The sequence below is a fragment of the Lathyrus oleraceus genome, chromosome 7 (assembly GCF_024323335.1).
Source record: "Lathyrus oleraceus cultivar Zhongwan6 chromosome 7, CAAS_Psat_ZW6_1.0, whole genome shotgun sequence".
NCBI lineage: Eukaryota > Viridiplantae > Streptophyta > Magnoliopsida > Fabales > Fabaceae > Lathyrus > Lathyrus oleraceus.
In genome coordinates this window covers 490,427,723-490,443,054 of record NC_066585.1, presented here as the reverse complement: position 1 = coordinate 490,443,054, position 15,332 = coordinate 490,427,723, and the positions used below count along the sequence as shown (strand labels likewise).

The 15,332-nt window shown below is 33.4% G+C and overlaps 2 protein-coding genes and 1 pseudogene across 2 annotated transcripts; 1 reads left to right on the top strand and 2 right to left on the bottom strand.

Moving 5' to 3' along the window:
• Positions 1-2,427: 2,427 nt before the first annotated feature.
• Positions 2,428-10,463, bottom strand: LOC127104504 (SPX domain-containing membrane protein At4g22990). Its single transcript, XM_051041688.1, has 6 exons — positions 10,102-10,463; positions 9,649-9,959; positions 9,288-9,466; positions 8,950-9,140; positions 8,554-8,701; positions 2,428-2,490 (listed from the first exon to the last, which is right to left on the bottom strand). Exons 1-6 carry the CDS (start codon positions 10,461-10,463, stop codon positions 2,428-2,430), a joined length of 1,254 nt encoding a protein of 417 aa, XP_050897645.1.
• LOC127106496 (protein SODIUM POTASSIUM ROOT DEFECTIVE 2) lies at positions 5,511-6,722 on the top strand. The gene is made up of 3 exons (XM_051043781.1): positions 5,511-5,956; positions 6,146-6,221; positions 6,303-6,722. Exons 1-3 carry the CDS (start codon positions 5,582-5,584, stop codon positions 6,458-6,460), a joined length of 609 nt encoding a protein of 202 aa, XP_050899738.1. The 5' UTR covers positions 5,511-5,581; the 3' UTR covers positions 6,461-6,722.
• A 311-nt stretch (positions 10,464-10,774) lies between the features above and the next one.
• LOC127104503 (probable protein phosphatase 2C 51) lies at positions 10,775-15,039 on the bottom strand (annotated as a pseudogene).
• Positions 15,040-15,332: the final 293 nt, after the last annotated feature.

Here is a 15,332-nt window from a genome sequence, read left to right as displayed (position 1 = left end):
TATTCGGGCGCGCAATGTTACGTTAGAGTATCAATAAATGCCTGTGGGTTTCCTTCTAAAGAGACACGTGGACAGAGACATGCTGCATGCAGAGCTTTACGTGACGAACTCTAAAGATAGAAACGTTAGGGATAGTTATTTCATACTTGTATATATAGGAGTTCATTACGTTGAATTTGGGGTGTTCATTGTATTACAAAAATCTCACTGAAAACTCAAAGTATCAGCATACAGAGAAACGAGCGAATGACTAAGAGAATGTAAGAACTGATGAATCACCAACCTTTTACTTCCAATGCAAAGTTTCTAGTCTTATTATTTCACTTTGATTTAATTCATTTACTTTTAGTATTATTCAAGTAAATTCATTCAGCATTTTCATTTTTTATCTTTTCTCTTATACATTCTTGAAGTAGTCGAAGTTGACATCTTTTGTTCTTACGGTCGTTTAAGACCTTATTGTTTTGACCAAGTCGAAAAACAATCATTTTAACACAAGAGAATCGAAAATAAAATGATTATTTGACACTATATCCTAGGATTCACCGATTGATCCTGCAAATAACCCTTAATTTGAAGATCAACGATTGTTTACCATTTTTCAGCGTATACAAACACAAATAGATATTATAAGGGAAATAGAGAGCTTGTGGATTGTGGCAGCCTTTTCCTAAATTCTGAGAAAGATAGCTCAAAGGTTATATTAAAAAATTAGAGCTCGTAATGCTTTCATGCTTAAATTCAGGGCATGTATATTGGTTTATATATGGAAGGATCACATCTCTCACTAGATGGTAGAAAGTGATTCTAAATTTCTGTTGGACATGGTTACAAATAATTGATATGTCAAGTTTAGTTATACTTAGAGGGGATAATCGTTGTGTTGATTGACTAGTTAATTTTAGTCCCTCGTTGGGCTCTTTTATTTGCACAAATATGGAGATTCTATCTAGGGAGTTCCATAGCATTTTTTTAATGATATCTATGGGATTCAATTTTAATGTGTATGTATACACATATTATAGTATCATAGGGGTGTTAGTTGGGGAAGAATGAGTAGAATGTACTTTCAAACTCCCCATCGTTTGGGAGTATTTTGGTATGTTCACATCTCTACGGATTTCAACAATCTTTGCGGAGATTCTATTAGCATTGAAAAATTATTATTTTTAAATATATTGGTGAAATATTAAAAACATTAACAAATGAAAAATTAAGATATTATTGTCAGTTTTGTGACAACAATAAACATCACTTATAAAATAAATTTATACATATCATGTGAAATGACAAATAAAATATAGTTATAAAAGTAGCTTGTGTTTTTGCAAATTGCAGTGCATTTTAGGAAAATATAATGTGTTTCATATGAAATTTTAAAATGCGCTCTTCATCCTTTTTATGATACGAGCGTCATTTAAGAATTTTTTAAAAAGAGAAATTTAGAGAGAAAAATAAATGATTTTTTAGGACTCAATATTTTAAGAATTGGAAGATCTTATCAATTATTTAAGGTGATTGAAAAACTCCTATAAACACTTTAAAATTATGTTATTCATATATTGAGAGTTAGAGAGGTAAAAAATCACTTAAGTAGAAAATAGAAGATGTTTGTGGTAACTTGTAAGACTATCATCTTGTAACTCTTTTGTAATCTCTCGTAGTACCTTTTGAAGTATAGTGAACTGGATAGTTGTTCTCTCCTCATAGTAGATCAGACTATTTAATTTTATTTGAGGTCATTAATTCTTTTCTATAGTTATTTGTCTCACCCATGAAAGTTTTTGGTGTCGTAAAATATTATCATATTTAATAATAGTAATTTATTATTACATATAAATATAATTTTGAAAAATTGCTCAAGGACAAAGTGTTTATGTAAGCCATAAAAGTCACAGTTTTATTAGAATTTGATACATGCATCAAATGCATCAAATCATCTATTGATAATAAGACATTTTCTTTATTATGTTTGTTTCTCCTAATTAATAAAGTCACTAGAATAACTAAACTGTTTGATGAAACATTAAGTATGACTTAATCGTGATACCCCCGTCAAACATAAGGATGTTATTATCAAAGTAACCGTAGTAAACTTTACCAAGAAGTGAGATATCATTAAAGACTAGAGAATATTATGTGGATAGACTAATCATCACATCTCACTGGTCATAGATAAAGAGTTATCAAGTCTTCACAAAAGTATAAATATTATGAGTAATACTTATATAGAATTGACCCTCCATGAGAATACTACATAAAATGTTATGTAAGTGTTATAAGTTATTCTCATAGTGATAGTGATGTATACCACTCTTCGACCTTAAACCCCTATGAACCCTAGATATGGAGTTGAGTACTTTATTGTCGTTCAAACATTATTCGTAACATGATTACCATAAAGATGCTTGATATGTACTCCACAAATCATGCTAAGGAACATAAGTGACCTAGATGAAACTTGCTCATCCTAGATAACATGATAAATGTCTAAGAGCCCAATATTAAACCAAACAAGGGTGACACAGTATATGCCTTGTGTTCAAATATATACACGAGGTACAAAAAGTAATTGTATAGAAGAATGATATTGTATATGCCTTATGTTCAAAATATATACGAGGGTAAAATAGTAATTATACATAAAATCATTATCACATAAATGTTTCGACAAATCACATGACATTTTTGTCACTCGAATAACAGTGATATGTTATTAGATACCACTCACTATTTATTATATTAAATATATTATTTAATATAATTATAACGTTACAAGAACCTATAAGGTCACACACATGGAAAAACATATTGATGAAAGATTAAATAAATAAGTGAAACTTATTAGGCAGTGAGATCTTTCATCGCACTAGCATTAATTAGAGAACACAATACATTATAAAGTATAATGTGTTTAAATGCAAAAATGTACAATGTAAGGTACGATGCGTTAAATGAGTTTGTTCACCTTACATCTCACATAAGTGATTATACAAATAGAACCCTTGTGATGAAGTAAAGAGAATTGACAAAAATTCATTTTATAAACTCTAGCTTTCTTAAACTTTAAACCACACCTTTTCTCTTTAAGCCTTCATTTGAATCACCTAGAACTGTGAGTAAATAAATATTATGTACATGTAGGCTAAGTATAGGTATTATCAATTGTGCAGTGCTCATGATCACTATCTAAATTTGACTTTAAAGGTTCATTACAAGAGATAATCATTCGATCACTGATCATGATCATTCATAAGGAATCACCAAAGATATATTTTGTGTTTATCCAATGCATTTTATTCGTAATTTCCCTTCACAAAGTCTTGCAAGTTGGGGGGTATGATCCAAATATTTGCCCCTAAACCATCTTCGAGAGGACTATCTCCTCTGCTACCATAGATTGTCCATTGCCTACTAAGACATTGAAGTCAGGCGTGGGTTCAACAAGGAGCTGTAGAAAATGAGCCAATCTTGGTTGAAAGAAGTTATTTAAGCTACCCTCACACCCACCAATATTTGAATAGGAACACCAACCACTGAGCCATAGGAGCGTAGTGTACCCAATTTGCATGACACGTTCAATGTGTTTAAGGACAAGTGAAGGTCGGGTTCTAAGGGGGAATGGTCAGATGAATATGGTTCAATTTTTGATGTTGTAAAGGGTGCAAGATCATTATCTGAGTTGTCAAGGTTGGTTTCGTCAAGTTGCAGCAGGTATAAGTGTTTGTTGGGGAAATAATGACGAAGGGAAAACTTATTATCATAATAGTATTAAAGCCTTTTGTCGCGACAAAGTTGCATTTCTGTGGGGCTAATGCTCTTGATGGAACAATTTAGGAAATATGGCCAATTTGTTGGTGTGGGTAGAAAGGGATTGATATTAGGCTTTGGAACTAGGTTTGAAGGTTGGGTCGGGGGTTGGATCGGGTAATGAGAGATTGGCGGGTAAGATTTGAGTGGTTATGGCTTGTTGGCGGGTTTTGTGATTTGGAACTTGTCCTCAAACAACCGAGCTATAGAGATAGCCTGGCCCAAAGAAATTGGGTTTTGAGAGATAATCTCACGTTGTAATTCTTTTTGCATACCACTAATGAAACAATCCATTAGGGTTTCTAGGTCTAAGCCTGTGACTCAGTTTGCAAGAGCAGTAAACTGAGAGTAATAATCATTAGTCGTAGTTGATTGGGCCAATTCGAAGAAAGTGGTTTTGGGCCGGTAAAACTCAAAGGTAACTCCATTGCACAAGTCAATTCGTGTCATGAACGAAAAGGTGTTCCACGTTGAATTATTTAGAACCATGGAACCACTACATGATCCAAGTACACCGCTACAATCATCGGATGCTCTAGATTTGGGGTTCAATAGTAATCAAAGAATTGATCGATAGCAGTTATTAGAAATCAAAAGGCACCAACCACAAAATACCTCAAAAGCTGAACAATCATAAAACCCCCGAAAACTCCTTTGAGCAGCCCCACACATCCAAAGACAAGTCTAAATTACATTGCCAAACAACTCATCGAATTTCACTTACACTCAAAAATATATAAAAATATATAGTGAACATTCCAATTCCTTTGAATTTAGTTGAATATCTGTATCTTTATTAATGAAACAATGATATTCAATACTATTCAATACTATGTTATATTTTAATTTAATTTAATTTTAAAATAAATAAAAAACTTAAATTTATTTACACTAAAAACATTAGTATCCGATCAAAACACATGGGTATCAAAAACTTTTAACAAAACATAAACATGAAGAAGTTGTCGATTTTTCAAAGTACCAATGCCAAGCCAACACATAGTATCACATCTTATATAATGCTAAATAATGTTAAATATTAACTAAATCCCCTCTTCAAAAAAATCTTCTGAGTTAACACTCTGACATACATCAAATAATACTATCTCAAATAAAAAGAATCTATTGAAAAATTAAAAATAATAATAAAAAAATCAATGTGAATTTTGAGTAAAACATAGAAGATAAAAAAAACATATTTAGAATTAGATCGGATTTTAAATTGCGGTTCCAGCTACAGATACGGTTGCAGTTGCGAGTGTTGTGATTGCGATCATTGCACTTGTTGCGATGCGTATTGTGGCTGTTAAGGTGTGAATTTTTACAGATAGATATTTGAAATATAATGTTGAAAAACAATTAATGTTAAATTTTTTAATTATATAGGAACTAAATTGAGTTTTAGGATTCTAATATTTTATTTTTTTATTAAAATACTCGAAGAATCATGATTGAAACTCTTTTGATATGATTCATAATATAACAGAAGATCTAATTTTAAAATCACACCGCAATTGCGATCTGATGCAGTTGCGGAGGTAACCGCATCCGCAATATTGCTGGTGCAATTGCGGTTGGGGAGTGCAATTTAAAACTATGGATTAGATTTAAGAGTAAAAGATAAAGACAAGTTTCAAGATCATGATTAATGCAAAATCTTCCAATGTATCATTAGAGTGGGACCTCTAGTCCATTACCTTGAAGCTACTACTTAAAAAGCCATTGTTTCCAACAATAATTCATTCTCTCAAAACCAAATACATTATCACCCATGAAAGGAATAGACATGTTCTGTTCTTCCCCCGCTTCAACAGCAATAATACATACTACTATAGATCAACGTTCTATGCTTCGTCGAAGCAGAAGCACCAAAACCTACGATCATGATAGAAGGAAAAATCAAAATCAAAATCAACTTCATCAAGTTCCTTGTCTATCTCAATTACCTATCAATCCTATACCTTTCTTTGAGAAACATAGAAAGAGCTCATCTTCAGCAGACAAACAAAACAGCACTGATCTCACACGTAGAAAAAGCTCCGCCGATTCGTCTTCAAGAAGATATCTTCTCGGTGACGCACCGTTCATCGATTCTCACGCTCTTACTCTTAGCTCCTCTTCTTCAGCTATCTCCTCCAAGGAAGAGGTTTCTGTTTTCCGTTTTTTCTTGAAAATTAACGTTGTTACAATATATATAGTTATGAAAATTACTAAAACTCATTGATTTTTGAAAATTATTATCAGTGTCTAGATATCTCTGTCTGTGTCAGTATCATATTCAGTGTTCGTGCCGCGTCTTACATATGATAATGTTTGATCTATTTGAGACCTGCAGGTTGTGGTTCTGAGGGTGTCATTGCACTGCAAAGCCTGCGAAGGAAAAATCAGAAAACATATCTCAAAAATGGAAGGTGAGTTTATTGTTATTAAGACGTAGTTTTGTATGGTAAAAGCAAATTATTTTGGGTTAATACTAGTATAATATTGTGTAGGAGTGAGATCATTCAGCATAGAAATGGAGAAAAAGAAAGTAACAATAATTGGAGACGTGACGCCATTAGATGTACTGACAAGTGTATCCAAGGTGAAAAGTGCACAGCTATGGCAATCTACAACAGCAGTAGCATCATCTTCTTCTAGGACACACTAATTAAACATAAATTTCTCTAGTTTGTTTGTGTTTGGTTCAAGTACTACTTTACAGAACGTGCGTTTGCAGCATTAGGTAAATGGTAAGAGTATGAGTACAATAGGGTGGGGTCATAACTTGCAAACCTCACTTTCAGTTCCTCTACTTGTTGCAAATTGTAGTACCAATAGGAAGAATTTGGTTAAAGTTTGATGACTTGTCAATCTCAATGCATGTTATGTTGATGCACTTGAAAAGCAATCATATGGTTGTTCACTAAGCATGAGAACATTGTATTATTGTATTTCATGATGTATATAAATAATAGTGGACTCTTAATTTAAATAAATTGAGGAGACAATGTAATGCATGCGAGACTGATAGTGGAAGGAGGGGGGACTCAAGGACAGGCTGGTTTGAGACGCATTCTTTTACACCAAACTTCTTCCTTGTGTTTTCTTTTTCACCTAATCATCGACTTTTGAAACTATAAATGCTTGCGGGTCATACAAAGGGACCGATTTTCTGCACTCTTCACATATACAATATGCTTGGTGGCCTACCTTGATTTAGTGTAAGGAAATTGCTTATCTATCTCACTTTAAGTGGTGGAAAAATATCATTTGAAAATTCAAAAATGTCTCTCTGATTTTAAAAATGTATTTTTGGATGTACCCTGAGCCTCATTGAAACACGCTCCAACTGAGTCACCCAATTTTTCTTCTTCTAAATTTACACTAGTGCAGAAAGAAGATTTTACACCCGTTTTTTATACATATTACACCCGTTATGATAGGGTGTAAATTCAAAGGGTGAGATATGTATGAAGAATTTACACCCGTTTTAAAACGGGTGTAAAAAGAGAATATATTACACCCTATTTTAGATTTAAAAAAAGGGTGTAATTGGTAGATATATACATTAAATTTTAAGACATTTACACCCTATTTAATATAAAACGGGTGTAAATTGTCACCTATTACACCCTGTTTTAGATAAAAAAAGGTGTAATTGGTAGATATATACATTGAATTTTAGGACATTTACACCCTATTTAATATAAAACGGGTGTAAATTGTCACCTACATACATTGAAGTTAAACGAATTTACACCCTATTATAATTCAAACGGGTGTAAAATAACAAATATTTACACCCTATTTTTGATATATCAAATGTAAAATATCTTATAATTACATTTAATTTTAACACATTTACACCCTATTTTGTGTATGAAGGGTGTAAAATATCTCAATTTTTTTAAAATATTTTATTTGAAATTTCATTAAACCAAATATTTTTATATATTCCTGGATATTCAATAAAAAACAAAAATAACCAAAACAAACATTTCTCTAATCTTTAGAATCTTGCACCAAGTCATACATCAACAAAAATTGTATTCATGTAAGAAAAAAATTCAACCACTTTGTTCATGTAACTTGTACCAATAAATCATTCATGGAACAAAAATATATCTATATATAAGTTTTTTTTAATCGCTTCTGTTTTGTCATTAAATCTTTCTTTTCCTGGTTCTCTTGCTCTTCAACCTTTTGCAAAAAGAATTGAGCCCAAAGTTGTCGGATGTGATCAATTGACTCTTTTTCATATGATGAGGTGTCTGTGAATATCTGCAAGTTCAAACATATAATAAATTAAACAACTACATGTTAAAACAATAATTTACATGTTTTTCATTAAATATATGTAATATAAAATACCTCATTGAATCTTTCAACAATACAAGCATCAATAATGTCAAACATATTTTTCATGACATAATATCCACATGCCCATCCGTTATCTTGTTGATGCCCCTGCATATAAACTCCTAGTTACATTAAAGCCACCAAAAACAACAACATCACAAACTTTTTTCCTTTTTCACAAAATTTGTACCAACACTAACTTTCTTCACTCGACATAGAAACACATACAATTTTAGTTGGTTCAGAGCATGTACAACTATAATTTTATCACCATAAGTGCAATTCAGTAATAAATATACTACATGTTTATAATGATAACTTACAAATATATCACTTGCAATTATAAAATCGGAATTTTCTTTTTCAATTTCGGCAGTTACCAAAAATAGAAAAGAAAATTACTAGTAAAATGTTACCTTCAAGTACTTCAGCAGAAACAAACATGAGAAGACCTGAACAGATGTACTGCAGCTCAGAGTATGGAATGATTACATGAAAGGCCGAGACTATGCCAATTAAAACCATGATTTCTGATGCCAACAGAATTTGCCTACAAATAGATCAATAGAAAGCTGTTATATCTTTAGCTTCTTAAGGATAATATTTCAATTTTCAACAAATTTAAGGTTCTAAATTGATCTTGCAAAAGAAATCTATATTGAAAATCATAATCACTTGGATCTTTATATTGCTTTGTCTATTGAAGTTCAAAATTTACTATCATGCATCTTACTACAAAATCTAGATAAGCTTCTAAGGGTGCAATCAAATGAGACATGAGTTTTTCTTATATGTTACCTGTCGTCAAACCAGTTGCTTACATAGCTTCCAACAATAATGTTTATAGGAAGAACTGTCAAACCAAGGCCAGCAAGAAAAATGGCAATTGTGCCAGTTGACCACTTAAAGTAGTATGTTGTGATGACACTAGATTCTGCTAGTAAAATCTCCATCACATATTTGAGCATGAAATATATCAATAATTGAACCTGAAGATGTTAAGTAAACTTGGTCAGGACCGTTTATCTTGAATTCAATTGGAACTTTGTGAATTGCAAGATCAAACAATTAGAACATAAATAACTTGCAAAACATCTAGTGGATTGATAGTATGACATTTAGAGTTGCTCACAAACCTTTACAGAAGGTGTAAGGAGTCTATATGCCGATCCAATTGAAGTGGCTGGCTGACGAGATTCCTCTGGAGCTTCCTCGCTATCATCATTATCCTGATCAGCATCTTCATCTACCTTATCTTCCGAAGTAATCAGCAATGGTTGCTGTAGCCCCTTTTCAAGTGCATCACTGTCTTCTACTAGTAAGGGAAAAAGTGTCATTTTCTATTACTTGTATGATGCTTTACAGAATGAAAATAGTGCAAGGATATATTGCAGTCATAGATGATTTTCTATAATGATTAACAATGAGATGGCATGATACAGATTAACTATCTTGCTAGATCACAATAGAAAAAGTAAAAGTCATCAGTAGAGGTACCAGCATTAGATTTCTGAGATTTATCTGTTTTACGGTCCTCTTCAAATTCACGAGAAGGTTCCACAAAAGAGATCCACAGCCATATTGAATAAATAAGCCAAGCAATAGTCATAACCCACCCTGGCAAAGTATCTTGATTAAATGTAACATTGTAAATCTTAAAATTCGTCTGCAGTAAGCCAGCTAATGCAGGACCACAGGCCATTCCAAGAGCGCTGGCACTAACAAAACCTGCCGATGCTTGTATGCGGATTTTCAAAGGCACACAATCACTGATGTAGCGCCGGTTTACGGCTCTGGCAGAACCAAATCTGCAGTTATAATACAAGTTTATAAACCAAATGAGGTCTTAATGTAATAATATTTATCTAAAGTGAAATGGTAAGATACAACATGAAAACCTATGCTCATCAAGTAATATTGAAAGCAAGTAAGAGGTAGAAGACTATTTACCCACAGCAAAGACGGCCAATTAGGAGAATCCATATTGAATTAAAATCGTACGCTAAGGTATACATGGTATTCCCGAGAAAAAGAATTATGCTACTGAATACAAGAGGTCTGAAGTATGATTTATTTGACCATGCACTGAAATATACAGAGGAAAACAGCTGAGCCACGGCCATTGCGCCGATCACAATACCACAGACCGTTGGTGCAGCCCCAAGGTGCATAGAGTAATCATCAGCTGTAGGGACAATGATATATGTATTGACCATATACAAAAATGTGTTAACCAAGTTTAGAATAAGAGACGTAAAATGGTATCTCTCATCAACATTTTCATCAGTAGGTGCAGGCAGCTCTTCTTCCATAACTGTTGAAATTTCATTATAAGAAATGTGTTAAATTTCAATACATAATTGTAAAGAAACCAGTCACCCTGAAATTTTAATTTTGTTAGCCCCACACGCATTAGTGTTTTGGTTTTGATGCCTGGACAAAGCACATGCCCTTTCCTACCTTTTTTACAATTTAATTTTAATACAAGACTGATAGTTGGTATTAACCAATCCACATTGTAGGAGTCTTGTAACTAACCCAGTTGAAATCTATGGTTCTTTAAATAGATCTAAATCCTTTGTAATCACAGTTAACAAAAATACAATACAGAAATCAAGAGAATTCAGTTGAGAATTCTCTCATCACATTCGTGAGAAAAGAATTCCAACAATCTTCAACATGAACCACATTGCACATGACATAAGGCATATACACTTGATAAGTTGATATAAGCTTGGAGTTTACGAAAATAATTTCAACTGAACCTACCTTTTAAATAACACATCACCAATAGCTCGTGTAATGGCCAGCTGACCATTTACGCGAGGCAAACCACCCCAATTTAGAACTTGACCACCAGCAGCTTCCACCCGAGTTCTTTCATCCTCTCTGTCTGGATGGTGATCCCTAGTCAATTCCTTCACTGCAAAATGATTGAGCCCATGGGAAGAAGCTAATCTATACTTTTCACGATCCCACACAGAAACAGAACCATCACGCTCTGTCTGCCTATATAGCTCTAATAAGGAGGCTACAGAAATATATATTAAAATTAACAACAATAGTCATGTTTTCTTTAAATAAAAAGTATGCCGGTCACCTTATCATAACCACACACAATATTATATTTATATTTTATGTCTAAAGTTTAGACAGAAGCAAGGAGAAACAATATAATCTTTATGCGATATCCTAATAAAGACATGATAAACTTATATCTTTAATAATGGAAGTTTGGTTATACTGTATTTCATAATCTTTCTCACCTTTAGCTTCCTTAGGAGACTGAAAATTTTCAGAGCACAAGAAAGCCTTAGAATCCCCAATATTGGCAACCAAAAACTTATCATCTGCAACCAATACAACTGTTGCTGTAGATCCTGAATGAATGTTATTTCTAGAGGCTTCCTTCATAGGTCAATTGAAAGATGTCAATAAAGAACACATACAAAACTGTATCAAACAGAGTTTTGTAAAAGTGAACAAAAATTCAATCTCACCTCAGAAAACCTTACATCAATATCATGGATTGCTCTCAACAATGCTTCCTTCAAAATTTCCAAGTGAAAAGAATCATCAAAATTAGCAGAAAATACATTCTGCAACCTGGAAAAGTAATTTTAGATGAGATACAGACACACAAATGCGAGAAACTAAATTAATGTAAAACTAAATGCTGTTTGAAATAGTTAGTACACTAATAAACCAACAAAACAACTCCAAATCCGAACCAAATATCAGCAAAATAGATATTCAAAAGTTATCCAAACAAAAATCACTTTGTAAATAACACATTTCTAACTGATACGCATTCCTTATAAATTCTTAAAAAGAAAGCACCAATATGCCACATTTACATTCACAGCTTACATAAGACCAACCATTCATGATAAACTATACTCGAGGTTTGATCAACAATACTAGAGATGCAAAAACACCTCTCTAGTGCTAGCTATTAATAAAATGTAGAACTATAGCTGCAATGCAATTGCAAAACCACCTTTCAGAATGCAGTTCATGCCATTGCCAACCTAAAATCTCTTTCCACCTATGCAATAAGTTTCCGTGATCATGGTCTCGCCTGTGAAGCAATTTTCCTGTGGAAGTCTTTGATACAACAGAATACATTGCATCAAGAAGAAAATAAGTATGCAGAACAAAATACTCCATCAAAAGTTTTGACGCCATCTCACTAGCTTCAGCACCGTTATGTCCATCGAAAACCGCCACAATTCCAACTACAACCTCCCTGATCCCCATCGTACCTGCTCCAGCAACAAACACATAGAATCAGAAATAAATCTTCCGAAGAAGCCTCTGGAACACGAAACAGAAAGGAAATTGGAATAGTGAATAGTTTACCGGGGAATGGAATGCGAACATCGAGTACACAGAGAGTGCGATCCTCTTGTGATTTTCTTCGACCCTGGAGCATCGAAGATTGACAACGCGTTGCAGTTCGAGGAGAAGAATCGTAATCGAAGAGTCTCCAGCGAGGGCATTTCGGGGATTGGAACACCGCCGGAACACCGCCGGAGCACCGCCGTTTTTGTAAACCGTCAAGCACGTGGATGATTCACCGTCAGCGAATCAATTTTGATGAGTAGATGAATGAAAACAAACGAATAAATGAATAAAGTACCTTCCAAGCGAGTTCGAAACTGATGGAATTAACGATGAAACTAGAAGAAACCCAGCAAAGAAAAGTAAGAACAACAACGAATGAATCAACTTTAATATCCAAAGCAGCGTAAAAGAGAGTATAGAAAACGGTAAAGAAGAATGATGAAGCCGTTGTGGGTTGTGAAGATTTCCGAGCAATCACGTTCTTTGTTCCTTTTTCACTATTTCTTGCACTTCATCGATGATGAAAATTTTCTAAAATGTGAAATGAAAAGAAAATTTGGAACATGAGAAGTCATGGTTATATTTTAGGCGGTAATGATAAATTGTACTTAGGGATTCCTAAATTTACACCCTATTTTAATATAACGGGTTTAATATAAATTTAGTCATTTATATTGTTATAATTATACACCCTATTTTTAAATATAGGGTGTCTATTGTTATATTAATATTCCAAAATTTACACTCTATTTTAATATAACGGGTTTAATATAAATTTAGTCATTTATATTGTTATAATTATACACCCTATTTTTAAATATAGGGTGTCTATTGTTATATATTAATATTAAAATTTATTATTTTTTAAAGAAAATTTAAGATTAAACAAATAAGAATAATAAAAGTTATTGTTTAAGGCACGAATATTTTATTTTTATTTTTAAATTTACACCCTTTTTTTGAATATCAGGTGTAATATAGAGTTGATAATAAATAATACTTGAATTTACACCCGTTATTTAAAAATAGGGTGTCTATTGTTACGTACTAAAATTCAAAATAAGACTTTATTTACAAAACTGCCACCGCATTTGCTTTTTACACCCGTTTTTTGTAAAACGGGTGTAAATTTACAAATTATATTATTCTTTTTGTACTAGTGTTAGTCCGATGATGCATCTCCTGAACCACTCCATGTACACCCAATGCATTATTCACTGAAATGTTCTTTTTGACATAAATTGATCCAGAGATGAATCTCTGTATCTACATAAGACAAAATACGGAGATGCATTTATGTATTTCAATCAAACAATAACTTTTGACTTTATTTTAGAGATGCATTGTTGAAACTTACGATGTATTATAGTTATACTATCTTATTCAATTTTATATAAAATTAAATCATACACTCTTGGAATAATATGAAAATGACATATATAAATTAATAAATTCCGAGTACACAATGATGTTAAAATAAAATACAATCGATAATAGTGTTCATAATACAAATATTATGTACTACTATGTATGATGGACTTTGGACCCCATGTTCCTACGCTACCTCCTGTACTACAGTTCCTCACGTGACTTCCCCCATGATGACATCTAGAACGTCTCTCACCATAGAGCCATCTACAAAGAGCCATCTGTGTATACCCACTTTTCCAAAGTTCCATAATACAACGACATTTGTACAATACATCAACAACTTGATCTGCCCTAGCCTGTTCCTCCTCTAGTATCTCCTAACGTTCCTACCAAATACAATAGGTATCCTCTCAGAGCGTATGCTCTATGTTGCACAACATGTTCATCATCACCAGCGGCATGCTCTGCATCATGCAATTGCTGTGTATACAACCTCTCCAGGAATTAAAACCTAGCACGAGTCCCTCAGGTGGCTTATAACTCCTTCAGGGCATCCCTAGGGCCATCTCCCAGATAATCTACCATCATCTCCAGTGCTTTATCTTTGTTAATCATGTGCCGATCTAACAGTCTCCCCTAGATTAGAAGATGCAACATGCACGAGACATCGTCCAATGAGATTGATATCTCATCGTGTTGAATATGAAAAGATGACGTCTCCGAGTGACATCTCTCTACAAAAGTGAACAACATACCATGGTTAACCGTAACATAACCAATCCTGCACAAGTCTGCCAGCCCAAATAGTTGCATCACATCATGAAACAACTGCTCAGCAAGTTCTGGCAGACCCGTAATCTTTCGGTCACGGTTGATGAATTTTAAAGCATCACAGTCCTACAGAAAAATAAATCATTGTCAGAAACTTCGAATATTATAACAAACATGTTTTTCACTTTCTATATGGGAGAACTTCTAATTAATTTTTTAGGCGTCCTCGTACTTCATCTTCTAAGAATATTTTAGCTCATTCAGAGAGTAGACTACCTCTTCTTGCTCATCATTTATGGACTTCAGTGATTCTTCATCCGTAGTAAACACATCCTTTGTTGTGTTCAGTTTGGTTTTCAATATCCACGATAGATCTGTCTTCCATTCTATGGGTCTCATGCATTTGGAATTCCAGCATTAGAACCCTTAGTAGATGGGTCTCCACCATGTTGGACATACGCCTGACCCCCATCTAATCTGTCTAATGTTCAACATCAAAGTTGAAATGTTGTCCCATATGTTTTGGCATCAAAATTCTCATTCCAAAGGGAAGGTGATGCCTTACCCATTTAAGAAACCCCTGAGAGGTCTACCATTATGAGTGATCCTTTATGGCTCCCACCACCATCGTCTTCCAGGATTAAAATCTCATGAGGTTGAACGCCTTTAATTTTTATAGCTTGGGGCGTGTG